The 23,736-nt window shown below is 39.6% G+C and overlaps 2 protein-coding genes across 2 annotated transcripts; both read right to left on the bottom strand.

Annotated features, from left to right (window-relative positions):
• Positions 1–11,445: 11,445 nt before the first annotated feature.
• Positions 11,446–14,162, bottom strand: LOC102669464 (uncharacterized). Its single transcript, XM_006606640.1, has 2 exons — positions 13,006–14,162; positions 11,446–12,682 (listed from the first exon to the last, which is right to left on the bottom strand). The coding sequence occupies exons 1-2, from the start codon at positions 14,160–14,162 to the stop codon at positions 11,446–11,448; spliced, it is 2,394 nt and encodes a 797-aa protein (XP_006606703.1).
• Positions 14,163–17,107: 2,945 nt separating this feature from the next.
• LOC106797596 (uncharacterized) lies at positions 17,108–19,087 on the bottom strand. Its single transcript, XM_014772421.1, has 2 exons — positions 18,804–19,087; positions 17,108–17,585 (listed from the first exon to the last, which is right to left on the bottom strand). The coding sequence occupies exons 1-2, from the start codon at positions 19,085–19,087 to the stop codon at positions 17,108–17,110; spliced, it is 762 nt and encodes a 253-aa protein (XP_014627907.1).
• Between the last annotated feature and the right edge of the window lie 4,649 nt (positions 19,088–23,736).

The raw sequence follows: 23,736 nt of genomic DNA, 5'->3' as shown, positions 1-23,736 counted from the left end.
GGTGTAGTAGTGAGCTTATTCTTCAACATCTGAAATGCTGCTGAACATTCTTCATCAAACTTAAAAACCACGTCCTTATTAACCAGATTGCTTAAGGGCTTGGAAATCTTCGAGAAGTCCTTGATGAACCTCCTGCAGAAACCTGCATGCCCTAGGAAACTTCTGACGCCTTTCACATTCAATGGTGGTGGCAACTTCTCAATGACGTCTATCTTTGCCCGGTCAACCTCAATCCCTCTATATGAGATCTTGTGGCCGAGGACTATGCCCTCTCGAACCATGAAATGACACTTTTCCCAGTTTAGTACCATGTTAGTCTCTATGCACCTTTGTAGTGCCATCTCCAGGTTCTTCAAGCAGCTGTTAAATGAGGGTCAAAAAACCAAGAAGTCATCCATGAATACCTCAATGCTTTTCTCCACCATATATGAGAAAATGGCCAGCATGCACCTCTGAAATGTGGCTGGTGCATTACATAACCCGAATGGCATCCTTTTGTAATCAAAGACGCCAAAAAGGCATGTAAAGGTCATCTTCTCCTGATCTCTGGGATCCACCGCGATCTGGTTGTACCCTGAGTATCCATCCAAGAAGTATTAGTATGCCTGTCCTGCAAGCCTCTCCAACATCTGATCCATGAAAGGTAAGGGAAAGTGATCCTTCCTTGTGGCTTCATTCATCTTGTGGTAATCGATGCACATTCTCCAGCTAGTGACAGTTCGTGTAGGTATCAAGTCATTCTTCTCATTCTGTACGACCGCCATTCCTCCTTTCTTAGGAACCACCTCTATTGGGCTTACCCAAGCACTGTCAGAGATAGGGTATATGAGCCCAGCCTCCAGAAGCTTGAGCACCTCTTTTCTCACCTCTTCCTTCATTTTTGGGTTCAGTCGTCTCTGGGGTTGTTAGACTGGCCTGTTATTGTCTTCCATCATTATCCTATGTATGCAGTAAGCAGGGCTAATTCCTTTGAGATTCAATATATGCCATCCAATCGCTTCCTTATGTTTCTTCAGAATGTCTACCAACCTATTTTCTTCTTCTTTTGTTAGTGCATTACTGATCACTATAGTTTTAGCGTCATCTTCCTCCAGGAACACATACTTCAGATGATTAGGCAATATTTTTAGCTCTACCTTCTTTTTTTCGGACGGAGGCTCCTTCTTTAGTGTCTCAAAACCGGCTTCTCCCTCAGGAATACTTTCTTGTCGATCCAAGTCCCTCCAGGCAGTCTAGCGCATTTACCATGGCTTTTTCCAGCGAAGTCTGTGGTGTCTCGAGAATACTGACGTCTTCTTTATCAATCTCCTCCACTCTAAAGCACTTCCAACCCTCCTGTGGGTACTTCATTGCCTTGAAAAGGTTGAAGGTTATCTTTGGATTGTCAATACTCAACTCTAAGTTCCCATTTCCCATGTCCACCACATAGTTGGCAGTCAGTAAGAAGGGTCTGCCTAGGATAAGGGGAATCTATGTGTCTTCTTTGATATCCATGATAACAAAGTCCATTGAAAAAGTGAAGTGGCATACCTTGACCAGGACATCTTCTACCACCCCGTATGATCTTGTGATTGAGCGGTCTGCCAGTTGAAGCGTCATCTTCGTGGGGTCTATCTTCAAGTTTCCAATTCTTTTGCACATCGATAAGGGCATCAGATTGATACTTGCCCCTAGATTAATGAGGGCCTTGTCTACTGCTTCCTTCCCTATGGTACAAGGGATGGTGACACTTCTGGGGTCCTTGAATTTCTTAGGTAGCTTCCTCTAAATTATTGCACTGCAGTTGCCCCTACCACAATATTCTCGTTGTCAATATACTTCCCCTTCTTGGTGAGGATGTCTTTCATAAATTTAGAGTAGAGGGACATCTGCTGTAAGGCTTCCCTGAATGGCATTGTGATTTCCAGCCCTTTGAATATTTCCAAGAAACGCTTGAAGTAGCACTCCTTCTTCTTCCAGGTGGGTGCCATAGGATACGGGAGATCCTGTGGGAGGGCTAGTGGTTCTTCCTTCTTGGCCTCTCGTGCTATCTGGATCATGGTCTTAGGAGGTGAGACCTCTTTCTAATCTTCCTCTGCCTCTTTCTCTTCTTTTATCCTCCTTTCCTCTGACTGGTCCCCTTCTTCTGCCTTACCCTCTTCCTGTGCTCTTTTCTGGCCTCGGGTCAACACTTCTTTGCATTCTTCCTTCGGGTTCTTTTCTATGTTAGCCCCAAAAGTTCTAGTGGGTCGTTCGGCTTTCTCTTGAGCCAATTGGCCCATTTGAACTTCCAAATTCTGAATGGTTGTGTCTGTGCTTTTCTGATGTGACCTTGTCTCCTGGATGAATTACAATAGTAGTTCCTCTATGTTGACGAGTTTCTCTTGCTGATTCGGACCCTGGCTGGGATGCTGGTACAGTGACTGGTTCCTGTGCTCCTTGTATTGATTTCCCTGATTCCTCCAGCTTGAGCCCTATGTGAAGTTTCTTCCCTGATTGAATCTTGGTGGCCCGTGATTAAATCATGTTGCCCCCTGATTGAATCCGGACGAATTTCCTTAGTTGTAGCCTTAGAATCCATGGCGATTTGGTATGCCCATGTAATTTACTTCTCGAGAGGGATCTTATTTGACTGCACATTATCTAGGCTCATGTGTCCCTCCACATGTGGGGCATCCTTCTACCTGCATAATAGAAGAGTGGGAAGAACTTACCACTTGTAATTGTTGAGGCAACTTGCTGAGGGTTTCTGTGAAGGCTTCTATCTGTCTGGTCAGTAGCTTGTTTTGTGCTAAAGTTGCATCGTGCGTGGTGAGCTCCAAGAGGCTCACTGTATCCGTGTGTTGGTGTTTTTCTTAGCAACCTGTGGAAATAGTCTAGCACTTCACTAAGGGATTCATCTGGAAAATGATGGAAGGAAGAAATCTCCATCTTTCCTTCAGCGGTCTTTGATTCTGGGAAGTACTTCTTTAAGAATTTTTCTACAACCTCTTCCCATGTTCTTAAGTTGTTGCCTTTGAAGGAATGCAACCATCTTTTTGCCTCTCCTGCTACTGAAAAGGAGAAGAGGTTAAGGCGTACCACAAAATCTGGAACTCCGGCTATCTTGACGGTGTCGCATATCTCTATGTATGAGGCTAGATGAGCGTATGGGTCTTCATTTGGGAGACCATGAAAGAGGTTCCCTTGAATCAGTTGAATAAGAGAGTGAGGGTAGGAGATGTTGGCCGATTGGACTTCCGGCCTTGCAATACTTATGAAGAACTGTGGGGTGACGGTACTAGAGAAGTCCTCTAGTGTGACTCTTCATGCCGGCTACCTGTCCATTTGATTGTGATCTGGAGTAAGAGGTGAGATGTAACTGCTTCCTTCTGTGTCCTACTCCCTTCTTCTTCTTGCAGCATTGTTATGCCGACAAGTAGCTTCAATTTCTAAATTAATGGGAAAAACGTCTCCAGATGCAGTTTTACCTCGCATAAAAACAAAAGGCACTACCCGTGCAATATATGGGAGAAGAAAAAAAGAATAGAAGAAGAAGTAAAGAATACTAGAAGAATGAGCCAACAAAGGAAGAAATGAGCTTACAAACTGATATAGTATGGCAATTAAGTGCGAGAACAAAATCCCCGGCAATAGTGCCAAAAACTTGTTGAGGACTTTGGCAAGTGTACCAATTCGCTCTAAGTAGTAATTCTCGGAAGTCCGAGTATCATTTCCATAGGGATTTTATTGCACTTTTATTGAATACTCTTCAATTTGTAAGTAAGACGTAAATAATTCAAAGCAAGAATAAAAGCAAGAGTAATTTGTAAAATCAAACAATTAAGAAATCAAGTAAGACGAGAATGTTAAGACCGGACAAACCTAACAGGACTACGATGCATGAATTGATTATGTTTCATTACCAATGTAGTTAAATCTGTTCTACCCACATCTGTCAGTTTACTTGCCCCTGATGCCTCAGGATGACAAGCCTATTTCAATTACCTATCTCCCAAATGCCTTTGTGAAGACTCAATAATTAAAATGCATTAAGACTGAATTCTAAATGTTTGCTAACTGCATGGGCATTGGGCCATCATTTTATGCCTAGCAATGCTGACCCTATGATTCTTTTCTTTATTTGTTCTATTAGGTGTTACCCTTTCCCAAGTGCATAACCCCTAAAATTGATGCATGCATTGCCTCTTAAACCCTTATTTGGAAATACCCTCTCCAGAGCGAATAAAACCCAAAAGAAATTTAAGATGTAAATGCAAGATAAAAAGAAAAGAAATTAGAACATAAAACCTGGAAGGAATTCTCTTTGCATTGATAACTCTTGAAGTACATCATACATTGTTGGCTTTTTAGGCCTGTCAGGCCTTAACTAGGGGATTAGCCACTCATGGCCATTGAGGGCTTTACAACTGAGGGGTGAAAGAAAGAATGGATAGGAAACGAAGAATATAGAGAGAAAGGGAGAGCTCAGGCTTAGAATGCTGAGAGAAGTGCTCTGAGGTGAGGTGTGTTGTTCCCCCTAGATTGGCTCTCTATTTATAGCTGCTGAAATAGGCCTCGGGCTTCCGTAGGCGCGCTTAGTGTGACACCCCGCGCTTAGCGCGTTCAAATCATGCACTTAGCGCGTGTTGCAGGCTTAGCATGTGCTTCTGTTGGATCGCACGCTTAGCGCATGCTTCGCGCTTAGCACGAGTAATGGATTCTGCGCTTTTGTGCTGAACGCCTCGCTTAGCGCCCATGCTTCCTGTCCCACTTGGCGCGTGACATGCACTTAGCGTGTGTACTGGACTTGACCTGCTTCCAATTTTCTTCTTTTCGTCAGTTTTTTTCTTGCTTTTTTCTTGTTACACCTTCAGCCTTCGATTCTGCAACCAAAATTTAAACTTTATCAATTCTTTAACTTTTAATTACAAATAACTGCTAAATAATTATTTTTAAGCCAATATTTGCCTGATTTTCTATTATTAATTTACAATTATTTAGCAGTTATCAATGCGGAAGTGAGGGACAAGGTTTAACTCTTTCCATATAGGGACCTAGGTGAGCTACAACTTAAAAGAAATCCTTCTTCAAAATCTTATGGCTTTCACTCTTATCCAAGGAAGGACCAAGCCCAAGGAATTTTGGGGGCTACACCTTCAAAATCCAAGGAAGATAAGGGTAAGACCATAGAGAAATTCACCCTTAAGACTAGTTCCAAAGCAAGGACTAGCAACATTAAATGCTTCAAATGTCTTGGGAGAGGCCACATTGCCTCTCAATGCCCCACAAGGAAAACCATGATTATGAGGGGCGAAGACATTTATAGTAGTCAAGAGGAGACTACTTCTTCCCCTTCCCCTAATGGAAGTGAAGATGAAGTAAGGGGTGAAGAGTCTAGTGAGGAAGTCTACCCCCATGAAGAAGGTGACCTCCTAACGGTTAGAAGACTCCTTGGAGGTCAATCTTGTGATCTATCTCAATCCCAAAGAGAGAAAATATTTCATACAAGATGCATAATTTTAGATAAAACATGTTATCTCATTATGGATAGTGGATCTTGTTGCAATTGTTGTAGCACAAGATTTGTTTCCATGTTGAACCTCACTATCATTCCCCACCCAAAACCTTATAAGTTTCAATGGCTCAATAAGCAAGGGGAAATGATAGTTAACCAACAAGTGAAGGTACCTTTCTCCATTGGGACATATAAGGATGAAGTTAATTGTGATATAGTTCCCATGGAGGCAGTACATATTCTTTTAGGAAGGCCATGGCAATTTGATAGGAAGATCATTTACAATGGCCTAACTAATTAGATTACCCTGATCCATCTTGGCACTAAATTTGTGTTGCATCCTCAAACACCTTTACAGGTGGCCAAAAATCAACTAACTACGAAAGATAAGAGGGATGAGGAAGAAAAAGTAGAAAAACAAAAGAAAAAGAATGATACTAAGGCCTTGTCTTCAAAGGCCAAGGGGAAGAAAAAAGAGGAAAAGGATTCCTCCAAGAAGATTGTTAAGAAGGAAAATCATTTTGCAACAAAAGGTTATATCAAAAGAGCACTCCTTCTTAAACAATCCTTCTACCTTCTCCTATCAAGGGAAACATCCCTTAGAACTGCCATACCTCTTAAGCTTGAGGTTATTCCTCAGGTAAAGGAGTTTTTGGATGAGGGTTTGGTTCGTAAGAGCTTAACTCATTGTGCTTTGTTGGTGCCCAAAATAGGTATTATGAGGCATGAAATCCCTATGATATGTGTTATGATTAATGTGTTGAGTGGTGCAACCTTCTTTTGTAAAATAACCCATGCATCCAACATCTTCATGATTCACATACATAAGGACTTATTAGGTAGGTTTGTTCTTATTTTTAGTTTCAATACAAACTTAGGTGCTCATATGGGACACCTTAGGTTTGTCAAACTTTTTGGTAGGAATAATCACCATGAAAATACAGAAAAAAGGTATGTTTTATTGCATTACTTTCCTTAATTTTTTAAATAGTGATCAAGGGGTTCCTACAGACCCTAAGAGAATAAAGTTCATTCCTGAGTGCCCCACTCCACCATGTATAAGGAAAATTTGGGGTTTCCATGACTTAACAAACTTTTACAAAAGGTTTGTCCCATATTTTTCTATACTTGTAGCACCACTCATTAATTTGGTGAGAAACCATGTTCCCTCCTGGGAAGATGCCCAGGAAAGGGATTTTCAGACCTTACCTTACTCCAACATACCAAACACCACTAATATATATGTTTTATTCTTTTTATAGTTGTTGAGGAAAGAAGCCCAGAGTTTCAAGAACCTCTGGATTTGAGGTCAAATCCTTTTCAAGGGGGAGGAAATGATGCAATCCTACCCCTCAATGGCATTAGATAGAAGACTCCAAGGAGATTGGGCCAGAGATGCAAGAGAAGGCCCTAAGGTTCTCATGAACCTTAGGGTTGATTTCGGGCCCATGGGCTAAGTATGAGCCCACTTATCTTTGCACATATTAGATTAAGGTTTCATTATTTTTGGGCCTTGTATTTAGGGCTTCATAGCATAGGGAGGGTACCCTAGTAATGTAGGATTTTTTAGCCCTTGTATTTTAGCGCACCTTGACTAGTTTTTGTATTAGGGGTATTTTTGTAATTTCACATGCATTAAGTGCACAATTTGATGTGTGTGTTGGGAGATAAACTTAATTGAATTGGGAGAAGCCCAATCCAATTAAATTTTGGACCATCTTAAGGGGGAGGTAGGCATTTGCTTGCTACAACTCATTGTCATATCATATAGTCACACTTTATGCATGTCCTTGATGTTTTACATGCCTCATGACACCTAAGCAAACTTAGTGGAGAATCTTGGACTTGATCTTGGATTATTGGGCTGAACCATAGCTAAAATTCACTAATCGTAGTTAGTGAAATTTTGGCTCCAAATTTGGCTCCACAAATTCAAATTCAAATTCAAGTGAAATTTGAATAGAAATTCAAATTTCCCTCAAATTTTTTGTGACACTTAGGCTATAAATAGAGGCCTTGTGTGTGCATTTTCTCAACTTTGATCATTTGAGAATTACACTTCAAAGTTTAGACCTCATTTGAGGCACAAAATTTCGTGAACCTTCTCTCCTTCTCCCTCCACTTATCTTCTCCTACCTTCAAACTCTTATCCATAACTTCCTATGGTGGTGAGCTTGTTCTTAACTCATCTTCTACTTGAAGTGGCGTCTCCAATCTTTCTTCCTTATCCATTCCGCTGCAATTGATCTTCAAGAAGTAAAGGACTCCATTGATGAAGAAGATCCAAGGCCTACAAGCTCCACGTGGAGCTACATCATGAAGGCGCCATCAAGAGAACCAAAACAGGTTCAGTACGCATACCATTCCTAAACCCCACCTACAATTTCAAAAAATTTTGGTTTTTTCTTTTTCTCCACCTAGTTATTATCTCCTACTATGTCTCTGCGAGAGATAATTTATACTTTAATGCAGAGAGAGCAAAGAGGAGACACCCAGATAAAATATGGCAAGGTAAAATTGACCGTGATGCAGCTCAGGTTACAAATGTGCATAACTATAGGTATGCTTCATGTTACTCTACATTGTTGTGCTTAATTATTGGTGTCTCGTGTCCATATTATTTTAGTCAGATTCAGAATAATTGTTATTCTATTGAGTTATTTTTTCTCCTGCATACAAAATCTTTGCATCCACTTGGAATATATCTGGAAAATCTCCCCCAAGGTATTTGATTCTGGAAGATTAGCTTCACTCTTCTGCTCTTGTTGATATCTATGTTCTTGGGTAAATTTCTCATTGTATTTTTATAGTGTATTCTCCCCATTCACCATGTACAGTTCAAGTCTAAACTAGTTTGACTTTTCTTGCACTCAGGTTTCAAGAAATTGTACCTTCCCCCATACAACAAAAGTACATGCACTGAATGAAGTTTTTAGAGTGAATTTTATTTTGTGATGCTAGGCCATAGGATACCAAGCCATCCATGTATGGGTCAGACACTAACACCTCGTCATTATAAATCAAGGTAACTTCACTGGAACTCGGTGCATGTTTCTTTACAAACTCTCCCTTGCTCAATTTGTTTTTGTGCCTATTCAAAATAACAAATTAGAGGATAAAAACAATTTTTAGCCGTAAGCAAATGCTTGTGACATTGTCTTGTCAAGGACACTTTCTTCTAAACCAGAATTATAGTTGCATTACTTGTTAAACAGAACAATCCCTACTATGGATGAAATTTTACACCCTTTGTCATCCATTTGTGAATGAAACCCAGGTAGTGATAGTATACCTTGTGTAGGGCAGTTTGTTGATTTCGATGACAATCTTGGTTATGTTAAGAATAGAGCTGAGGTCCAAAATTGCTTTTCCTATGTCATTGCTTTCCAGGAGCAACATTTATGCAATTATCTGGGAGAGGAAAAAAACATAGAGACAACTAGGTAAGGATAACAAAAAATATAGAATTATTTTCTAACTCTAGAGATATCATAATGTAATCAAGTTAGTAGTACCTTGGATTCATTACTCAAGAGATATCTCCATTGGACCCCAAACTCTTTGCCGTGCTCAAATCCCTATCACAACAGATGGACATACTTGCTTTCGAGGTGGGCATGTGTGCTTCTAATTTAGGTGTTGATAGTTTCAGAGCCCAATAAAGGTTGTAAAAATGTGGAAGGGGATTTGGATAGGGAATCAAGGAATGATGCCATGGAAGTGATGCTTCTTTAGACTATAGTTTGTTTTAGGTGGTGATCTAGGTTGGAGATAAGTATCTGAGGATTTTTGTTACGGTTTAACAAATAAAATTTATTAGTGACATTTTATAACCATATATCGCTATTTAAAATTGTGATTTTTATTATAAATTATTTTATTTTGAAAATGTAAAAAATATAGTGATTATTTTTAACCACTATAATTTATAAGCGATAAAAGCATTGTTTTGAAAATTAAACTATTTTTAATATTGGTGTGAAATTGAACAAAATAAATAAATAGTTAGAGTAAATAGTGGGGATAAATAATTAAACCATTTAATTATGTCACCCTACTAAATTCAATTTTTTCAAATTTGTGGAGGATGAGGTAATCAAAGTTTCATAAATCAAAATTTTCAATTAAAATAAGTTATAAAAGATATAGAGGTAGAGAGGAATATATGGCTAAAGAAAGGTAGAGATGAGTATTTTCCAACCATGCCCAATGGCCTAAACCGAAGAAACCACTAAGTTGGTGTGAAAATAATCATAATGTGAAACAAGACTAGGATCCTATTGCCTCAAAATTGACTTCTTCTTTCCCGACAAAGTAATTAAAATAAGCAGGCTCGATCGAGGAGGGTTAATAAGGATTTCATTTTTATGTAGTTGGTAATAATAGAGCACATGAAGACACTACTAAAAAAAGGCTTTCAACATCGCTTCATTAACATCGTTTATTTCAGAAACCGATGTTAACGAAAGCGCGGTGGCATTTTTGTAATTGAATGGAGTTACTTAACATCGGTTTTAGCAAAACCGATGTTAACTACTTCATGTTAACATCGGTTATTTAAAAAACCGATGTTAACATCATGTTAAGATGAATATGGTAACATTGGTTTTGGAAAAACCGATGTTAACTTCATAGTGTTAACATCGGTTTTGAAAAAACCGATGTTAAGGAGTTGATGTTAACATCAGTTTTAAAAAAACCGATGTTACCTTGTTGAAGTTAACATCGGTTTTTACAAAACCGATGTTAACAGATTCTTCCTAACATCTGTTATCCTTAAAAACCGATGTTGATGTTGTTATGTTAATATGTTAAAACGTGTTGAAATTTCACAACTCGCGCGCTCGAAAACCCTGCTGCACTCTCTCTTCTCTTTCTCCTCCCACCCGAAATCTGCCGGAAACCGCTCGGTCGACACCCACATTGCCCCACATTCATTTCAATACTGTCAGAAACCGCTCGCTGGAACCCACAGAATCTCCAATCAAAGAAAAGTCGAAGAAAACCCTACACTACTGTTGGAACTGTGGGTTGAAGAAAACCCTAGACTGCTCTTGGAACAGTCGTGGGTGCTCCAAGCTCAAAGCTTTCTACGCTGCCAGTTAACAAGGTATGAGCTCTACCTTAGTTTGTTGCTCTTCTTATTAAGTTCTTAATCAGTGCGGTGGCATTGTTCGAAGGTTCTTATCAAATTATTAGGTCATTTTGTCCACTTGGCTAACCATATAAAAGTATCAATAAGAATTGTAATGTGGGGTTTCATTTTGTTGTGGCAGTTGATTGTGCTTTACGTGGTTTTCAAGCTTGACGAGAGTTACACGCCGAGCAAAGTTTCCATCCTTGCCGGTGATGGTTTTCACAACTTGAAGGTAAATTTTTATTTTATTGGTTTGGGTTTGATTGGGATGATTATGCTTAATTATTTGGTGTTGACTTTGGGAACATTTTTAGGAGATTAAGACCGTGGAACTCGTGAAGCCAACTGGGTGGGTATATCTATCCTTGTCTGGAGCTGATCCTAGGTAAGTACAATGTTCTTTCTGTATCCAGTTTTTGTTTGTTTAAGTTTGTATCCAGTTTTTGTTGTTTGGAAGCGTGGATTTTTGTTGCTTTGATAGGAGGTGAAGGACAATAATTGTGAGATTGTTGTCCGTATTCATGTTAACATGTTTGATAATGAATATACATCACGGATTAGATTCTTATTGAGCTTAATAAATAACCATGATTACTGGTTGTTAACACTTGTTATGTTTGTTATTTTCTGATAGGGAATAGTTCTGATTTGTGGATGACATTCTATTATAGTTTTTTTATCAGCAAAAATATATTACATTATAAATGAATGAAAGTACCAGAGGTACTATAATTACAATATTAGTGCTAGGTATGCTGCTGGATCCACTAGTGTGAAGATCCAGATTGCAAACCTGATATATTGCTACAGTGAAATACCCATCTTTTCTATCCTATATACAAAAAGCTACTGGTAGATTACTAGACCAGTAGGTATATGAGTCAACAAAATCTTTCTCAAACCCTCTAAGCCATGACCAGATTAGAAATATTGCATCTTCCAGCAGCTTGCTTCCATCAAAAGGTTCATTTAGGAAGACATTTCGATTTTTGTGCTGCCAAATAGACCAGGATAGGGCCACCCACCAGCACTTCCATCTAGAATACTGCTTTCCACCATTTGTGCCAATTGTTTGCTGCATGAAATGTTGTCTTGGATTAATAGAAAAAGCTCCCCTGGTTTGAATCCAGGAGAGGGATTCCCACCATAAGGGTTGTGTATTTGGGCAATCAAAAAATAGGTGAGAGGCTTCCTCCTCCATACTTCTGCAAAAAGGATAGATTGTGTCATTCATCTGGATTTGTCTTCTTCTTAGATTAGCTTTGGTTGGTAGCCTGTCTTTGATCAATCTCCATGCAAAAATTTGAGCTTTTGCTGGGATTTTTAGCTTCCATAGATCCTCTAGTGCCTCATCCAGGGTGTCCCCTACTGTGGCTTCTTGTAGCAGGTAATATGCGCTTTTAGTATAGTACTGTCCTGTAGTTTCTGGTTTCCATATCCAGCAATCAGTGATCTGATTTTGGATTTGTATCTGTGATATGTCATCCATAAATCTGACAGCTGCATCTACTTCATTGTCAAATAGGGGTCTTCTCCACTCAAGATTCCATTCCCAACCTGTTTCGGTTTGTCTCCCCGCTTGCTGAATGAGTCTTTTCTGTTGGCAGGAGGCTTGATATAGCCTGGGATATTTCCTCATTAATGCTTCTCCTCCTCGTACCCATTTGTCCTCCCAAAGTCTAAATTTATCCCCACAACCCAGCTTCCATTCTGTTTCAGTTTGCAACACAGTATTCATCTTTTGTTCATGTATCATCAACTGTAAGTCCTTCCACCATATTGATGCCTTGGGGGCTCTTTTTCCTTCAGCTAATGCTCTCCACCCTCCATATTTTGAATCCAGAATTTTAGCCCATATTTCTGAATTTTGCTGCATCAAATTCCACCACCACTTTCCCAGCAATGCTTTGTTGAACAGGCTGATGTCTTTTATTTCCAGTCCACCCTTTTGTTTTGGGAGACAAATTGTGTCCCATTTGACCCATGCTATTTTCTTCTGATCTGTTCCTCCTCCCCATAGGAACCTTCTCTGTATTTGAATCAGTTTGCCCGCTACCTTATTGGGGATCCTGAAAAAAAAGAGAAAGAAAATAGGGATAGATGTTAGGATGGATTTTATAAGGATCACTCACCCCCCAAAGGATAAGTGTCTCTGTTTCCATCTCGCTAATTTTTTTCACTCTTTCTAATTATCGAATCCCAAAGCTCACTACGCCTTGGATTAGCCCCTATGGGTATTCCCAGATAAGTGAATGGCATAAATAGAATTCTACAATTCAAGTAACCCGTAGCCTGCATTATCCATTGTTGTGATTGTCCCATAGCCCCAAAACAGCTCTTCGCATAATTTATTTTAAGGCCCGATGTAAGTTCGAAGGCCCTCAGAATAGACTTGATTGTCTTAACATTTTGCATGTTATCCTCTCCAAAAAATATGGTGTCATCGGCATATTGTAAAACGCTAACAGGTACATTTTTCTCCCCCACAAAAAACTCAGTGAACATCTCCTGGTTGACTGCTTCCCTCATAAGTCCAGTGAGCCCCTCAGCTACAATATTCAACAGTAGGGGCACAAGGGGATCACCTTGTCTAAGGCCTTTTTGGGGAACAAACTCTGTTGTGGGACTTCCATTAACCAACACCGACACCATGGCAGATTTAAGACAGCCTTCGATCCAAAGTATCCATTTTTTGCAGAACCCCAACCTCCTCAGCATGTAAGAGAGAAAATTCCATGAAACTAAATCGTAGGCTCTTTCAAAGTCGACCTTGAATATCATGCATGACTTTTGTTCCCTCCTTGCTTCCTCTACTACTTCATTAGCAATGACAACGTTGTGTAATAAGTGTCTTTCGACTATGAAAGCAGATTGATGTTCATCTATAATAGATGACATAGCTCTCTTCAATCTATTGGCTAGCAACTTAGCCACGATCTTATAGACGTATCCTATGAGTGAGATGGGTCTGAAGTCATCGAGGCATTGCGGGTCAGTCACCTTGGGTATTAAGGCAATAAATGAAGCATTAGCTCCCCTTGGGATAACACCATTTGCATGAAATTCATCTATAAATCGGAGGACATCCGGTTTCAAAATCTGCCAAAATTGCTTGATGAATTTAAAATTAAATCCATCGGGCCCTGGGCTCTTTTCGCTATCACAGTCCCACATCGCTGTCCTGATTTCTTCCTCGCTGAAGCTGTCCACCAGCCTTTGGTTTTCTCGTTGTCCAATACTATGGAAGATAATGCCATTTAAATTTGGCCTGCTGTGCATGGATTCTTGGAATCTTTGCCGAAAAAAACTGCGAACTTCCTCTTTTACTCTATTTGGCTCATCAATCCATGACCCGTTAATAACCACACCATTTAAGACATTAAATCTGCGGTGTGAGTTAATCAGCAGGTGGAAGTATCGGGAGTTACAATCGCCTTCCTTGATCCATTTAGATCTCGCCTTCTGCCTCATTAAAGATTCGTGAGCTTGGGCTGCTGTCCAAAGATCTTGCTGTAGCCTCTTTCTAATTGTAATTTCTTGGGGAGTCATCTGCCTATTTGCTGCTTCAGATTCCAATTTATTAAGCTCTGCCTCTAGCTGCTAGACCCTCTTAAATGTGTCTCCGAACTGCTCTTTGTTCCATGACTTCAGCCTTTCCTTAAGGCGTTTGATCTTCTATTTGAGTGCAAAACCACCCCAACCACTCAGCTGTGTTTGAGTCCATCATTCCTTCACTATCTTCCCAAAAGACTTATCCTTGAGCCAACAATCGAGTACTCTGAATGGTTTTGCCCCCCAATCTACATTTTTGGATTTAAATAATACTGGATAGTGGTCAGAGAAGTTTCGTTCTAGGACAAACTGCGAACTAGCTGGCCATTTAGTGAGCCATTCTGAGGAAACAAAGGCTTTGTCTAACTTGCTTCTGGCTGTTCCATTTGGTCTAAACCAAGTATATTTTGTCCCAATACATGGTGGTTCAACCACATCAAGATCTTCTAGCCATTCATTGAATTCATTGTTGTCTTAACTCCTCCCACAGAATTCTTTTCCCAGCTAGATCACAAGGGGCATAGACATTAACTATGAAAAGTTTGTGGTCTTCACTAACCCATCTCCCATCTAAAAATAAAAAGCTATGGCCTTTAATTCTCCTTTCCACATGAAAAGCTGAATTGTTCCATAAAGAAAGTAAACCACCAGCTGGCTGAACAGAGGGGACACTATCCACACTGCTGATTTCATTTCCACTTCAGAGAATCTAGCAACAAGGCTTTCCTTATGCCCTTGGCCAAAGGAGGGAAACTGGACCCCATCCAAGGTTGGCCTAGAGTGATTCTGCTCTGAGAATTTATGTTTAAAATGATTGAAGACTGCAATCTTAACACTGCTAGGCTCGTGGACCCACCCACCCTCAATGAGCAGACCTTGAAAAGCAGTGAAGCATAGCCATAAAGCAGCAATATGAAAAACGTATATTCGTTTAGGAACCTTTTCTTACTTACGATGAATAAATAAGAGCACACCAGAAACGCTTTTCACTGTGAAAAAGTGGGAAGGCTTGCGTTAGTTAGAATAATTTACAAAACATTAAAGGCTCAATAAACAAAAGTATATACAACTTGAAACTGTGACATTTTCATTTCCTAGTGGCCACTACTACCCTCGTCTCTTCTCTTAACTCTTAGCCTTTCACTTTGTCTTCTCCCAACAGATTTAAATCTCTAAAGTTCATGATTCAATATTATTATTAATAATTATTGTTTGTTTGGATCATTTTGTTTATTTGTTGTTTCTTGCATTTAAGTTTTTTATGGGCTAAAGAATAACGAAAATAGATGTTATATGCTTTTAAGAAAACTGGAATATTTGTCTGCGTCACTGTGTTAGAGAGAGAAGAGAGGGTCTAAAGAATTCATGCGCGGAATTAAAATATTTATTATTTACAATTTATAATTCTGCGTTTGAGTTTCAGTGTGAGGTCCAGGTGGTAAGTTAAGCCACATGGCGATTCATGGAAGTTGGAGAAAAGTCTAAGCAACTTTTACTAACTTTTCCTTGTCTTTCTGCGCATAATAATTCACTCTCTCTGGTCCTATGGTTCTATGTTCCCATTTAAATCATGAGTCCCATATCCAGTAACACCTCATTCTTGTTTTCTACTCTGTTATTGTCTATAATTGAAATATAGTATAATTGATTTTTTCTTCTTCTTAAAATTTGAACCGGCGCTATCATTCTTTGAATGCCATCATCTACCTTTAATGATTCACATCTAAATTGGTCCCTGTTTAATTAAATTAATTAGTTATTGCTTTAGTTTGACTCAATAGAAGTATGATATGTATTCTGAAAAAATTGTCCATGGGCGGGTTTGATAGATTGAGTGAGAATGAATTGAAATTTTCTTGCAAAGTTGTATTCTGAACTTATTTTTCTTACAAATCAAACTTGGTACTTTGAAATCAGTGTAGTTTGTGTTGAATGTGATAGAAAGGATTCAGAGGTAATGTCTTTGTTAGAAGACAAATGAACAGTATAGGATGAACATAGGAGATCCTCATTTGCAAATTTTATAATTTTCATGTAACCGACTGTTACCTCCTATAACAGGTCATCAGTGGTTCCTGACCTGTGCATCAGACTTTAACTACTACACCATAGCCAGCACTGTGCATTGAGAGGGGTCTTTTCCTCATTTTGTGGCAAAAGGTGCACATTGCTGAAAAAGGCTTTAAATGCACTCTCAGTATAATGTCTTTTGAGAGTCAGTGTATCACCATCAAGTGAGAGTCATATTGTTGATAAAAGGCTTTAAATACACTGTGGCTAATTTCTGTATGGTTTTTTTTAGGGTTATCATTTACTACTGCTAATTGGCGTTGTTGTGGAAGTGCTTTGATTATATCTTTGAAGCCTCGAACTCAGGTATTTATATCTTTGATTCGAAAACTAATTTGAAATTGTTGTTGTATGCATTACTGGTATATTTGTAACTTATGTTATGCCTGTCTACATGACCTTTCTTTCATTGGACTGATAAGTTCATGCCTCTCTACATGACCTTTCTTTCATTGGACTGATATCTTTGAAGTATTTACTGTGATTTAAACTCTCAGAACTTGTTCATTGTTAGTGTTCAATGTTTTTGTAATTTTATCTGCTGCCCTTCTCTATATATATGTTGTGACTGCCACTGCCCTTCTCTCTCTCTTGTATTATCTTTTTTTTTATCAGCAAAATTATAATTTGTATTAATAACTGTGAGTACCAGAGGTACTAAATATACAAGGTAGAAACCAACAGACTAGCAGAACCATAGGTCCTACGAATCAGGTGCCAATCTAAATAGAATACAATAACCCTACACTGCTACCCTAATCAAAAAATGATGTTGATAAATTACTAAACCAATAGTTGTAGGGCTGGGCAAAGCCTTTCTCCAGCTGTCTTCTCCACAAATTCCCTTTAGTTGGGATTCTATCTTTGATCAATCACCAAGCAAATGTTGTTGGTTTTAAAGGGATTTTGAGCTGCCATAGGTCCTCTAAAGCCTCATCCATAGTCTGATATGCTGCTCCTTCTAGTAGCATACAGTATGCACTCCTTGTAGAAAACTTGCCATTAGGTTCTGGTTTCCAAACCCAGCAGTCTGATGTCCAACGATCAATATGACCCCGCGAGATATCATCCAAGAAACTGGTTGCCGCTTGCACCTCATTGTCAAAAAGGTGTCTTCTCCATTCAAGCTTCCATTCCCAAACATTTGCAGAGTGACATCCCATATCCTGAATAAGCTTCTGCTGTTGACAGGATATGTTACACAATCTGGGATATTTTGCCCTTAAAGGTTCATGTTCCATGAGCCAGCAGTCCCATTTAACCCGTGCAATTTTCTTCTGATCAAGGCCACCACCCCATAGGAACCTCCTCTGGATTTGGGTCAGTTTTTCCACTACCTTGTTAGGAATTCTGAAAAAAAAAAAAAAAGATAGAAAATAGGAATAGAGGTTAGAGATGCTTTTATGAGGGTCACTTTTCCCCCATAAGATAGATGTCTCTGCTTCCACCTAGACAATTTAGATTCAGTCTTTCTTAGGATTGGATCCCATAACCCACATTGCCTTGGATTAGCCAAGATTGGTATTCCCAAATAAGAGAAAGGCAGAGGCATGATTTTACAATTCAGATAACTGGCAACCTGCAATTTCCATTATTTAGATTGGCCCAACACCCCATAGCTGCTCTTCCCATAATTTATTTTAAGTCCTGATGACAATTCAAAAGCCCTCAAAATCAATTTGATTGTCTTGACATTTTTCATAGTAGCCTCCCCAAAGAACATAGTTTCTTGAAAAGAGGTGCCATTCAAAACTGGTATGCTGCTCATAGTTTCTTGAAATCTCTGTTGGAAAAAGCTACAAACTTCGATGGGAGTTAATCACCAGGTGAAAATATCGAGATATCTGACCCCCTCCTTAATCCAACGCGATCTCGCCTTCTGCCTCATTAAAGACTCGTGAGCTTGGGCTGCTGACCAAAAATCTTGTTGCAGCTTCTTCCTTTTCATATTTTCTTGGGAAGTCAGCTGCCTGTGTTCAGCTTCAGATTCAAGCTTGTTAAGCTCAGCTTCTAACTTCTGGACCCTTTTAACAGTGCATCGCTTCGTGTGCATCTTCAACACACACACAAACACACACACACACACATACACAGCCACACACAGAAACACACACACACACAGAAACAAACACACAGCCACACACACACAGAAACAAACACACACACACACAGAGAAACACACACACACTGACACACACACACACACACATACACAGAAACACACACACACACGCACACACACACACACACACACACAAAAACACACGCACACACAGAAACAAACGGACACACACACACACACAGAAACAAACAAACACACACACACAAACACACACACACAGAAACACACACACACCCACACTGGGTTTCTGTGTGATAGAAGCATTAGAAATTAAGTCCTCATGATAGAAGCATTACAATCAACTCCTCATGATAGAAGCATTACAAATTAGACAGCACATTACTCGTACATAACTAAATATTATAAACTGTTCAATTTAAGCTTTGATAGGAACCCAAGAAAAAATTCTGGAAATCGAGTGTTATTCCACTATGAGGAGCTCATACCTCTTACAAGGAAGCTGTAACAGTGCACAGTTAAGGTAGACAGCAGCAGAATTGCACCATTCCTCAGGTTGACCTATAACACCAAACTGACTCTTTGCGAAATTAATTCTCAATCCAGAGACCATATGAAATCTTCTGAGAATGACCTTCACAGCTCTGATATTCTCCATGGAAGCTTCTCCAAAGAACACAGTATCATCAGCATACTGCAGAACATCCACAGGAACCTTGTTCTTCCCCACCAGGAGGCTTCTGAAGCAGTTTTGAGATACTGCTTCCCTCATTAGCCCGGTCAGTCCTTCAGCCACTAAGTCGAAGAGTAATGGAGCCAAAGGGTCTCCTAGTCTCAACCCTTATGATACACACAGACCCTCATGATACACACACACACACATATACCCAGCTACAATAATAAAGCATAAGCACCCTTGAAACCCAGCATTTGAAATTAGTTACATAAATAACTGCTGATGTCTATATTTGTCTGTAATTGAATTTGACCTTTTGTATGTTCTTGTATGTGATCAGTGTAATTTGCTATATAAACAACTATTGTTCATGGTGAGTGAACCTTAGATTCCCGTTTGAGACTGAATGCAATGATTCTTGCGGATAGTTTGCATTAGTCATTGTATTTAGTCTTGAATTGTTCGTTTGGACAATTTGGGGAGACTAGTATTTTTATGTTACATTCATTCGTGATGGTTATTATTATTTTCATTAATTTGATTAAATTTTGGTTCAATGCATTTCAAGTTGTTCTCCGAGTGCATACTTGATTATCGGGAAATTCATTTGACCCATGTCATGTCGTGTACTTGGAGACCAATGCGAAATGCTGCCGAAATTTAGTCAATTTTTTGTAAATAATGGTAACCCTGACGTTTGAAGCTAACATAAAAGACAGTTTTCCTAAATGGGATAGGGCCACACCTATAAATAAAAAAGTGAGATTTTCATGCATGGAATTGCTTAGATGGATCGAAGTTGGATGAATGAAAGTCGCATGAGCCCAGAATATGAGGATGGCGTCAAACAGTTCTTGCAATTTGCGTCAGAAAGAGGTCGACCAAATGAAGAAGGAAAATATTATTGTCCTTGCATCAACTGTTTGAATGGAAGACGACAATTACTCGATGACATACGAGACCATCTATTGTGTGATGGGATTAAGAAGAATTACACGACATGGATATGGCATGGTGAAGTCACAGACATGCAGAGTGGGTCCCAAACTACACCTTTTGATGTAGAAATCGGAGATCGGTTAGAGGACATGATTCGTGACCTTGGACAAGAGTCTTTCCAGCAAGCACACGCCCCTGTGTATGAAGGATTGTAGAGTGATTCTAAGAAGCCTTTGTATGCAGGGTGCAAGAATTCCTTAACCCTGTAGTCTGTTGTGTTAAGTCTGGTTAATGTCAAGGCCAGGTATGGGTGGAGTGACAAAAGTTTCACCTCACTGCTTGAGGTAGTGCACAATCTGCTTCCAGAGGACAACACATTGCCTAAAAGTTACTATAAGGCGAAAAAGATATTGTGTCCGATGGGTATGGAGTATCAGAAGATTCATGCTTGCCCCAATGATTGCATACTGTACAGGCATGAATTCCAAGAAATGTCCAAATGCCCTATCTGTGGGACTTCACGATACAAAGTGAAGGATGAAGAAGAAAGTAGTTCTGATGACAACTCCAACAAGGGCCCCCCAGCGAAGGTTTTGTGGTATCTTCCAATCATTCCAAGGTTTAAGCGTCTTTTTCTAATGAGGATGACGCAAAAGACCTTACATGGCATGCAAATGGAAGGGTTTCTGATGGAATGGTCCGTTATCCGGCTAATTGCTCACAGTGGAAGAAGATTGATGGTTTGTATCCAAATTTTGGGAAAGAGCCAAGAAATCTTAGACTTGGACTAGCCAGTGATGGAATGAATCCATATGGCACTTTAAGCACTCAACACAGTTCATGGCCAGTTCTGCTAGTAATTTACAATTTGCCTCCTTGGTTGTGTATGAAGCGAAAATACATGATGTTGTCTATGATGATATCAGGCCCAAGACAGCTAGGAAATGACATTGATGTGTATCTAAGTCCGTTGGTTGAAGATCTGATAAAGTTGTGGGACAAGGGGGTTGTAGTGTTTGATGCATTTCGCAAGGAGACCTTTGAAATACGTGCAATGCTTTTTGTACCATTAATGACTTTCCAGCATATGGGAATCTCAGCGGTTACAGTGTTAAGGGTCATCATGCATGCCCCATCTGTGAAGAAAACACAAGTTACATACAACTTAAACAAAGCAGAAAAACAGTGTATAGTAGGCATCGCCGCTTTCTAACACCCAATCATCCTTACAGACGACTGAAAAAAGCTTTTAATGGAAGTCAAAGCATGATATTGCGCCGATACCGTTGACTAGTGAGCAGGTATATCAGCAGCTTCGACACCTGAATACTGTATTTGGGAATACCTAAAAGAAGGATAAAAGTCAGAGTTGCATATGGAAGAAGAGGTCCATTTTCTTTGATCTTCCGCACTGGTGTGATCTTGACGTTAGACATTGTATTGATGTTATGCATGTGGAGAAAAATGTTTGTGACAGTGTGATTGGGACGCTCCTTAACATTCAAGGCAAGACGAAGGATGGCTTGAATACCTGTCAAGATCTAGCTGATATGGGTATACGATCACAGTTGCATCCAAGGTCTGATGGGCAAAAAATTTACTTGCCCCCAGCCTGCCATACTTTGTGCAAGAAGGAGAAGATAAGTTTTTGTCAGTGTCTTCGTCGGGTGAAGGTTCCACAAGGATACTCTTCAAATATTAAGAGCCTTGTGCAGTTGAAAGAGCTTAAGCTTATAGGGTTAAAGTCTCACGATTGTCACGTGCTCATGCAACAATTGTTAGCCGTGGCTACGAGACATCTTGCCAAACAAAGTCAGGTTAATGATAACTCGCCTGTGCTTTTTCTTCCATGCTATATGTAGCAAAGTCATTGATCCAGTCATGTTTGATGAGTTGGAAAATGAGGCCGTAATTATACTGTGCCAGTTGGAGATGTATTTTCCCCCTGCTTTCTTTGACATCATGATTCTCTTGATTGTGCATCTGGTCAGAGAAATCAAATGTTGTGGTCCTGTTTATCTACGGTGGATGTACCCGGTTGAGCGATACATGAAGATCTTAAAAGGGTATACAAAGAATCTATATCATCCAGAAGCATCTATTGTTGAGAGGTACATTGCAGAAGAAGCCATTGAATTTTGTTTAGAATACTTAGAGAAGGCTAAACCTGTTGGCCTTCCTAAGTCTCGGCATGATGACAGAGTGGGTGGTAAGGGTTCAAGAGGATTGCATGTGATCACTCCAAGTGTAGAAGATTTGTTACAAGCTCACTTGTATGTCTTGAACAACAGTAATGAAGTTTTGCCATACATAGTTAAGCATGAAGCTTTAGTCAAACAGAATAATCCGAAAATGTCAAAGAATTGGGTGTTGAAAAAGCATAACAAGACTTTCTGTGATTGGTTTAAAGATACAATCTTTGCAGATGAGAATGCTTCAGAAACATTAAGAAAGCTAGAAGATGGGCCTAAAAGAAATGTTATAACCTGGAAAGGATACGACATAAACAGGTATTCATTTTACACAAAATCACAAGATGACAAAAGTACAATGCAGAACAGCGGGGTCACCCTAAGGGCTGAATCTCAACACTTTGCAAGTGTCAATGACGCCAATCCCTGCGTAGCTTCCATCCCTTACTTTGGGTTCATTGATGAAATTTGGGAGCTTAACTATGTGAAATTTACGGTATGTGTTTTCAAATGTAAATGGGTTGACAACAACACCGATGTGCGCACCGATGATATAGGATTTACGCTAGTAGACCTAAAGAAACTTGGTTACCACAATGACCCTTTCATCATGGAAGAACAAGCTAGACAAGTATTTTACGTGCAAGATCCTTGTGATGAAAGGTGGTGCGTGGTTCTGCAGGGCAAAACAGTTGGTGTTAATGTAGAAGATGATGATTCATACATAGACACCTATGTTAGTCCTTTGACCGCTCAAATCACTCGTAACGTTGTCGGAGAAGAAGAAGCAGATGACGTTCATGCTAATCGAAATGATCATGATGAAGGAGAATTGATTAACATCGTCTAATGTAATTTTCTACAGAGACATAGGTCACCAAAGCAAGTAAGTGACAACTACATTCTCTGATTGAGGCATCGGCTTTTTGTTTTAGATTGTATCCTTAGGACTTCATACAACTCATGTTTGTTGCCAGTTTCATCATCCACCACCTTTTTCTTCTCTGTCTTCTCACGTTTATTGTTGTTAAACCCATATTTATGCCTTCTTCCCTTCATGTCTTGTTTTATCACAACTTTAGCCGAATCTCCTATCTTCAGCACAGCTGAATCTCCTGTCTTATCCTACAATGACACACTTTGATGGCCTGTATCTCTTTTCTTCGTATGTTCTAGTGCTTCAGCTTCAGAATGCATAAAGCAATCAGAATTTTCCAGTGATCACCAAAGGCTTCTGCATCAGCATTGACACTCTCCACCCTCTTTGGCTTATGCTTCTGTGTTGCATTTCGTGCTTCCTCGTTATAAATCTCAGCTTTATTAGAGGTTGCACTAGAATGATCAGCACCAATCTGTGCTTCTTCCTCGTCTACCAGCTCAATATCTTTCCTTTCAACTTTTGTTTTTACAGTAAAATCTGATTTTGTCCTTAGGGGTAAAAAAGACCATGTCCATAAGCCATAGCCTTATACTATTTATATTTACATATTAGCAAAAAGAAACAGTAAAATCTGAAGGACAAATAGTTAAGAAAGTTGTTCATTAGCTGCAAATATCCTTCCCTCCTCAAGTGCAAGCTTCTTGCGTAGCCGCTCTTGGTGCTCAGAAAATCCC

Source organism: Glycine max, chromosome 20 (assembly GCF_000004515.6).
Source record: "Glycine max cultivar Williams 82 chromosome 20, Glycine_max_v4.0, whole genome shotgun sequence".
Classification (NCBI taxonomy): domain Eukaryota; kingdom Viridiplantae; phylum Streptophyta; class Magnoliopsida; order Fabales; family Fabaceae; genus Glycine; species Glycine max.
The sequence above is the reverse complement of the archived record's forward strand: the minus strand, read 5'-3'. Positions and strand labels throughout refer to the sequence as shown.

Bases quoted from the DNA above. Each gene is read 5' to 3' on its own strand.
- LOC106797596 (XM_014772421.1), bottom strand. From the start codon at position 19,087: ATGAGGGAAGCAGTATCTCAAAACTGCTTCAGAAGCCTCCTGGTGGGG. The intron at 17,586-18,803 runs GTATGAGCTCCT...TTTTTTTTTCAG, and splicing joins TTACAGCTTCCTTGTAAGAG to AATTCCTAACAAGGTAGTGG.
- LOC102669464 (XM_006606640.1), bottom strand. From the start codon at position 14,162: ATGACTCCCCAAGAAATTACAATTAGAAAGAGGCTACAGCAAGATCTT. The intron at 12,683-13,005 runs GTCTATTCTGAG...CTTTTTTTTCAG, and splicing joins CAAAATGTTAAGACAATCAA to GATCCCCAATAAGGTAGCGG.